Source organism: Fusarium oxysporum, chromosome 6 (genome assembly GCF_000149955.1).
Source record: "Fusarium oxysporum f. sp. lycopersici 4287 chromosome 6, whole genome shotgun sequence".
Classification (NCBI taxonomy): domain Eukaryota; kingdom Fungi; phylum Ascomycota; class Sordariomycetes; order Hypocreales; family Nectriaceae; genus Fusarium; species Fusarium oxysporum.
The window spans coordinates 2,097,469-2,105,131 of record NC_030991.1 but is presented as its reverse complement, the minus strand read 5'-3'; the positions used below and the strand labels follow the sequence as shown (position 1 = coordinate 2,105,131).

The following is a 7,663-nucleotide window of genomic DNA, read 5'->3' as shown; positions in this document are numbered from 1 at the left end:
AAACGTTCTCAGCAGCGCGCTGATTGGCTGCAACCTTACATCTCCACGTACCTGGCGTCTGTTAGCACTCGAAGGGATAAGGTGCTAATGATGAATTCTTTCAACTCTACAAAGCACAAATTTCCCTGAAAGTTAGATAGATGACCAGGATACACGTCATGCGCGCGTCAACGCGTTCAGATCCCTCAAATAAGGTTGAACTCGAAACTCAGGAAGAAAAGAAGGTAAAGAAGTCAACCAATCAAAGGGCTAGATCACCGCTCTGACTTAAAATTTGCTTGGAGGTTCTATTGTGAGCATGGAATGCGGGGGAATTCGGGGTAGATACAGGGATGATTGGCCAATGACAAGGCGAAACGTCCACTTTCAGTGAAAGTGGGAGGAGCAATAGAGCTGTAGACCCTCGCCAAGCCCCTCCGATATCCCCCGTGCGACCCCATCCACCGTCCATAAGAATGCTTCCAGAAGAGCCTGTCCAACTTTTCCGTCGTTCATCTGGCACATCGTTTCGGTAAGGGACAAGCTCTGTTTCCCGATCGAGTTGACAAAGCTGAGCCCATGGCCGACCACGGTCTCAAAAACCTTGTATTTCCGCTCCATTCGTGCTATGTGGCGGATGAGATACATCAGATACGGCAGCATAAAGCTGAGGACGAAGATCAAGTTGGCCACGGTCATCTGGACACTGCGGTGCAGAATGGATCGTGGGCGACCAGAAGCGGATTGGGTCAAGCCGTCTCCTTTCTGAACCGCCACCTGGTCCAGATGGGCAACATCCTCCGGCAGAGCGGATTGGATCCGCCTCAGTTCGCAGACATCGAGGTCCGGGGGAAGTGCCTTGAGGAGATACGTCACCCCATCAATGAAGGCCTTCCGCTCGAAAGTAACATCCTCCTCTGCGACTGCGGGCCCTACCTCCATCGACGGAGATGTTTACGAGGCTTGTGCCTAGAGTGAACTTATGATCAACATGATGGATATGACTTTTGGCCCCTGCCAGAATCCGCCTCACCTTGCCGCGCAAACTTCCAATTAATACCAGATGACCCCCTGATAGCCTTACCATCATCCACCGACTCCGAGTAAAGAACCCAGCTCATCGGTCGCGGGCACACGGCCTTCGAATCCGCATCCTGATGAGCATCGTTCCACTGGAGCATCTCAGTGACGGCCGGATCCTGGGTCAGAGTCGGCACATGTGCCTGTGAGGGTAGCTGAGCTTTTTGGGGCGCCTCTGAGGCCAGGACACCCGGTCGTAAGGTGTCAAGGATGATGATGCGGTAAAAGTATCGAATCTGACTCATGCTTGCCTGCAGCGATGGTGGAAGCATGGCAACGATATTTGATATCCTGCTCTCGGAGATTTGATCAACCTTGGTCCACTTCAAAGGCTGGCAAAAAAGGATCTGTGATCGGAGGCCACGTCACGAATGTTGCTCGTTATCATGCAATGCTAATCCAGTGGGCGACGATAGGACTATTTACCGGTTTAATATACGGGTATAATGTTGGCTGGTAAATCGATTCGCCAATAATGATGCAGATAATTTACGAGAAGCAAATGTGATGATCCGGGTAGAAGCACCGAGAGATCAAGACCAGTCAATGAGAGAGGTCTCCAGTGACCCGGTAGCAGGCCGGTAAGTTACGCCAACATTCAATTTGCCGGGAATGGCTGGGAGAAGTCCTCAAAAATTGTTAAGCCTTCTTAACAATTTTGATGTACCTTTTATATGCAGGTCCCGCCAAAAAAGAACCAAAGTCCGCTATTCGCCTATAATCCGCCGCTCGCTTAATACAACGTTATTCTTTGTATATCCTAGATCCTCCAGAAAGCCAACAACTGGGTCACAGTTAAATAAGAAAACAAAGGACATCATGACGCAAGAATGACCAACTATCAAGAGTCGCTAATTTTTCACAGGATTTATGTACGTTTTGTTGACCCTGTTTCGTTTGTCCTGGTTTCATTGGCTCTTTTTCCCGTCCTCTCGTGGCGTCTGCAACGACCTGGCTGTGGCTTATCAGTGTCGGGTCACTCGCCCGTCACGGGATGATGCGGCAGCGATTCACTGGTTGTCGGCGGTCGGGAGTTGCCGTGCATTTCGAAACCACCTTCTGCCGTCCTTTGCGAACCTCGCCACCTTTCGACCTCCATCTTCTTTTCTCTTCGTCTTCTTCTTTCTTCCCTCCGAGCCTTTCTTGAGTCTCTTCGTCCCTCATCTTATACAGACGGCTTGCTTCTTGAGTCATTGCATTCTCAGGAAGCTCACTTCCTCTCCCTCCTTGCTCACGACTCGGCCGATGCCCGTCACACAGTAACCCTCGTTTCGGTGTCTCGCTTCCTCTCACCATCTCACAGCATGTCGTCCTCCATCGCTCTTCCCGCTGGCCCCTCGGCTACGCCCTCTTGTCACAAGGGCACTGGCTCTTCTGCCAATAGTCCTTACTCGACCTCGCCTTCATGCTCCCCGCCTTCGGCTGGCAGGGACAAAGCGCTGCACGCCCGCCGACTAAGCTTCCTAGGTTGGTTGAAGCCGGATCCTCCCCCAGCCCGACGTGATTGCACCCACAGATCGTTTGTGCCGGCATTGCTGACTTCGTCCCAGGCTCCTTTCTCTCCAGGCAAGAATGCACCGTCATTAATATCGGTGAACCGAACAGCCCTCCTTGGCTGGTAAGTGACTTCAGCCCCGTTCTCCTCGGGCCTCCGGAGGTGCAAGACGACATACCATATTCCAGCAAATCAATACTGACATTTTCTGCCATAGATCTGCTACGTCTCCTCCAGCCAGGGTTTTGACTGGAATCCGGGTATGTTGTGATGAAGTCATTAATGTGACCCACCGAAACATCAGTTAACAAACGTCACATACAGAGATCTTCCTTCCCTCCTGCATCGATTGCGACTACGTTCCCCTCGAGAACCGCCGAGACCCCGTCGATGAGATCTTCCTTACCGACGAAGAGTCCAAGAACATGCTGCCTCAATAAGCCAACAATTATTCTATACGCATGCCCGGACCGCGCGAAGATTTAGACATTTCCTTCTCGCAGGATTCTCGATTTAATAATACCTTCTTATTCTTCGATTACATTCTTACGGCCCGTAAGAATCATACCTGGGCATTTTAGTTAACTCAAACCCAACTCATAAGTTAACCGATAACCTCATAACGGCGTTCCCGGCGTCTGATTGGCCCGATCTATAATCTGATCTAATCTAATTTATCGCAACCCCTCTATTCAGAATTATCACATCCAGTAGACCAGATGGTCATACATTTAATCAAACCGAAAGGAAGGCCTCCCAGCAGTGCAGGCAGGCTGTTTAGACCGGCAGCCCGGAAGTCCGGTATCACCTATGTCTCCCAAAAAGCAAGGTCTTCAACACAACGGCCCCAGAGGACCAATTCATCTTATGTATAAGAATCCGACCTGTTTCCACTCATTAAATAGAGAAATCAAGGGCTTCTATCCCTATGATCGAGATCCATCAGAAATTGACAAGAATCTTAAGGTAAAAAAAAAAGTCTTCCAAGTAGCTACGGCTGTTTCTAGGACGGCTTATCGGCAGACTCTTCATCGCCTCGATCCACTATCTATACCATCAAGCCATCGCCATGGCATCGGAAACTTCGTCCGTACCAAGGATACCATCTTCCGCCCCCGATTTCATCGATAATGAGAGATTTTTCACCAGAGAGAAGGCGAAGCCTCGCACTTTATATGTCTGCTTATACTATAATGGTTCGTCTACGAGAGCTTGGCGCCTCTTCTTCTTCCTCTTCATCTTCCTCTTCATCCTCGTCTTCTTTTTCTTCCTCGGCCTCGTCGTCATCTTCGTTCTCGTCATCTCTCAGTAATCGCTCGACGTATGTATCACATTATCGACTACGCCATCGGAAGCGGCATCACGGAATGCCTTCAATCGACAGGCTTACATCAAAGCTCTTATCAGCCTTCTCACACGCGCTGCCCTTAATAACGCTGGCAACGACGCTGGTGCACAGTCTATCGAAACCTTCTCTACTGCTCTAAATCAGAATACGCTTCAGGGCCCGATACCACGGTGGATCACACATCAGAGGAGAAGCAGGGGAGACAGCAGGGACATCCGACGAGAGAGAGGACTACTCAGCTATTAGAATTTAGCGGATGGGAAGGCATTAATGCTCTCCAGAAGCTCCACCATTTCGCAGTTTGGATTGGAAGCTCTCCAATCTATAGTGATAACTGGCGCGAAGCTGTGGGTCGCAGTCTCGAGATCGAGAACGCAACACGGTGGTCCTCATGGTATAAAGTTATCAGTGTCGCCCTCGATAAGAAGGCACAGATCGTCCAGTTTATGGTAGACCATGACAAGGACATCGGCTCTGCTCATCTATCAGGCGCCGACTGGGATATACTGTCGAAAACGCATACTTTTTCCTCCAGCCCTTTACCGAGGCAACTTTGATAACAGAAGGCGATAAATCGAGCCTCTGCAGTACGCTGCGGCTGATGGATGGTCTTCTCAGCCACTTTGAGAAAGCGAAGATAAGGTCTATCTCCGTTAAACGGACAGCCTTTAATTAATTTGTTAAATACACTACTCGACCCCGGAGTTCCATGTTAGCCGTATGCTCCATTCTATCGAGATGGGATTGTTTGTACTCGATAAATACTACATTATGTCTGATGAGACTCCCGTTTACGTCGCCGCTCTTCTTCTCGATCCACGCTGTCGAAAAGCATACTTGGATAAGAACTGGAAGAGTGCATGGATTAACCCAGCGATTGTGGGAGCTCGGCAAATATGGGAGGAGAAATACGATATCAATATCGACGGAGACATAGAAACTATTCCGGAGGATATCCCAGCTGCGCTGGGGAACTCGCCTTCGCAGCTACAGCTATTGCTACTGGAGATGGAGGTCGAGACGGCTCTTTCAACCGATGGCTATAACTTAGACGCATTTATTAATTCTCCGACTATCAAGGTCGATTGCAAACCTGTGGAGTGGTGGTGTCGCATTGAACGACGACGGCAGTTTCCACGCCTTAGCCATATGGCCAACGATATACTGTCGATAAGCCCTCAGTCGGCAGAGCTAGAAAGGACATTCTCAGGCGCTCGTAGGACCGCATCATGGGACCGGCTCTCGATGACGTGCGAGCGGCTGCAGGAAGTTGAGTGTCTTGGCAACTGGATACGGAATGGGCATATTGTCGGGACTCGGCTCGGTGGACTGAGCCTAGTATGCGATCCGGACATTGGTAATGATGATCTCGATATAGAAATTAGTGATATTGAATAGCGTGGTGATTCTCTGCACTTTAATACCATAGATTCTTATCACCAACTTCCTATTTGGGAAGCTGGCATTATCACATGATCATTATACGTGAGTTGACTCATGAGTCTGAGTTAAACTCATGAGTGAGTTAGAAGGGTCGAAATTCATGAGTTACCGGTAACTCAAACGTCCAGGTACGGATGGATACTTCCCTCATCATTAATCGCACTTCCTTAGTGCCCATCGGATTTCCATACTCGAAAACATGTAGCCCGACCATATCCCATTAACTGTTTCCACCTCGTTACCCCAGCCTCAAAGATCAAGGTCATACTGATCGCTGCCAGGCTCTCCTCCAACACGAACGACCAACTTTCCCCTCGTCCTTCCCGCTTTCAGTCTCGCATAAGCCCTTCCTGCATCATCCAATGCAAACTCCTGCTCAATAAAAGTGTTAATCTTCCCATCTCTGATCCAGCGGGCAACTTGAGTGAAATCCCTCTGGTTCGCAATCACCGAATGATACTTGAACTTTCGCTTTCCGCCCCCGAGCCATCTCGGTAACAGTTTGATGGTAAGGAGAGACTTAAAGGTCTGGAATCTTGGTGGTAGGCCAACGCAGACATATGTTCCGTGGGGCTTGAGGTATTGGTGGCACTGCCAGTACATGTACGGATTGATAAAGACCGTGTCAAGGATGCAGTCAAATTGCTCTTCACTCTTCTTGAGCACCTCAAGTGGATTCTCAGAGTTGTAATCGATAATCTCATCGGCACCAAGATTTCGGCAAAACTCGGCGTTGGCCGCTGAGCAAGTGGTTGTGACATGAGAACAGCCCAGGGCTTTGGCAATCTGAATAGCGAAAATACCAACGCCTCCACTACCGCCGTTGATAAAAACTCTGTCTCCCGGCTGCACGAACGGTCGAAGACATTGCAAAGCAGTGGTACCGCAGATACCAATACAAGCTGCTTCTTTGAGGAACACACCATCAGGCAAAGCAGCTATTCCTGCGCCTCCGACAACAGCATACTCTGCCATGGTTCCACCACTGGGTAACTCGGCTCTCCCAAAGACACGCTGGCCTTCTTCGAAATCGTCCAACGTCGTGGAAACAATTGTGCCGGAAAAGTCAAGCCCCGGCGTGGCAGGCTTGGGGAACATTATGTTGCACAGAGGCATTTCGGCCACTTTGTAGTCGAGATGATTAAGCGATGCGTATGCGACTTTCACGAGCGTGTGGCCTTTTGGGAGTGACTGAGCGTGTTTGGGAAGTTTTGCATCCATGACTGGCTTAAGGTTTTTCTCGATGCCGCCTTTGATTGAGCACCATTGTACGGCGCGCATAGTAAGTGAAGCGTGCTATTTGACGCCATTTCCGTAATAATTCAGCAAGTGATCTGTTAATGGTTCAGTTAATTGAGAGGAAGACTTTTGCTCCTCATATGCCCTCTCTTGTCACCATATACAGTTATTCATCTTCTTGCGCTGATGGCTGACGACAACATGTGTGTGGCACATGATCAGGTGGTTTTATCGTGGCTAAGATGATCTGATTAATGACCACCCAGTCCGGAGGCTATTTATCACATGCTGTACCTTTGGGGGGTATGCTAGGCTTAATTTATTTGGTTTTCGTCACAGTTGACGCACGATGGTACGATTCGTGATGAATAGTACTGTGATTTGCGTCCTGTAGCCCACTGTATCAATTGTCATTGGTAATGGCCCCAATAACATTCTTTGGACGGTCAATAAGCGGACAGGTCTCGTCCCGGATTCCGTATTTAGTATAGCTCTCTCCGCTATCGGACTGCCTCCCGAGGGCGAGTCACGGGAGGCACTTTTTGAAGCGATCAACGCCTGGGCAACTACCAGGGGCTACGCGTTCATAACTGGAAGGTCGACCAAGGAGAAAACCGGCAGTAGGATAATCATGTAAATGTGATCGTGGTCGTAACCATCCAACTGTTTCGAGAGAACGGCAATGCAAGACGACAACTGGAACAACAGACTGCGAGTTCTCGGTGTTGGCGATCAGGAGTCTAGAGATAAGAGTACCTGGACTCTACGCATTGTTCTGACAGCCGGCTAATCATGAACCGAGCCAAGGCGCCACCGCCCACCCAGTACTTCGGACAATATTTCAGGAACACCTGTCTCATCTGACCGGCCTTGCTAACGCTGGGATCGCCCCTAAAGAAATTAGAACGTACATGCGGCAGAATACCGACACAATAGCAACGCAGCGGGATATCTTTAATCGCATTGCAGATACTAGGCAAGAAATCTACTAAGGATAAAGCAGCAATAACACACTTGCTAATTTGCTGTTTTAAAAAGGATTCTGGAGTCAATTTCAAACTGGGCCTGAAGGATGAGTT

The 7,663-nt window shown here is 49.3% G+C and overlaps 5 protein-coding genes across 5 annotated transcripts; 3 read left to right on the top strand and 2 right to left on the bottom strand.

Moving 5' to 3' along the window:
* Window positions 1–366: 366 nt before the first annotated feature.
* Window positions 367–1,331, bottom strand: FOXG_07319 (uncharacterized protein; the record flags this gene model as incomplete). The annotated part of the gene is made up of 2 exons (XM_018385917.1): window positions 367–911; window positions 1,013–1,331. The coding sequence occupies 2 exons, from the start codon at window positions 1,329–1,331 to the stop codon at window positions 367–369; spliced, it is 864 nt and encodes a 287-aa protein (XP_018244691.1).
* A 1,032-nt stretch (window positions 1,332–2,363) lies between these two features.
* FOXG_07318 (uncharacterized protein) lies at window positions 2,364–2,994 on the top strand (the record flags this gene model as incomplete). Its single annotated transcript, XM_018385916.1, has 4 exons — window positions 2,364–2,526; window positions 2,610–2,677; window positions 2,772–2,814; window positions 2,879–2,994. 4 exons carry the CDS (start codon window positions 2,364–2,366, stop codon window positions 2,992–2,994), a joined length of 390 nt encoding a protein of 129 aa, XP_018244690.1.
* A 629-nt stretch (window positions 2,995–3,623) lies between these two features.
* FOXG_19745 (uncharacterized protein) lies at window positions 3,624–4,459 on the top strand (the record flags this gene model as incomplete). The annotated part of the gene is made up of 3 exons (XM_018400010.1): window positions 3,624–3,862; window positions 3,962–4,005; window positions 4,059–4,459. 3 exons carry the CDS (start codon window positions 3,624–3,626, stop codon window positions 4,457–4,459), a joined length of 684 nt encoding a protein of 227 aa, XP_018244689.1.
* Window positions 4,460–4,673: 214 nt separating this feature from the next.
* FOXG_19744 (uncharacterized protein) lies at window positions 4,674–5,300 on the top strand (the record flags this gene model as incomplete). The annotated part of the gene is made up of 1 exon (XM_018400009.1): window positions 4,674–5,300. The coding sequence occupies one exon, from the start codon at window positions 4,674–4,676 to the stop codon at window positions 5,298–5,300; it is 627 nt and encodes a 208-aa protein (XP_018244688.1).
* A 294-nt stretch (window positions 5,301–5,594) lies between these two features.
* FOXG_07317 (uncharacterized protein) lies at window positions 5,595–6,626 on the bottom strand (the record flags this gene model as incomplete). The annotated part of the gene is made up of 1 exon (XM_018385915.1): window positions 5,595–6,626. The coding sequence occupies one exon, from the start codon at window positions 6,624–6,626 to the stop codon at window positions 5,595–5,597; it is 1,032 nt and encodes a 343-aa protein (XP_018244687.1).
* Between the last annotated feature and the right edge of the window lie 1,037 nt (window positions 6,627–7,663).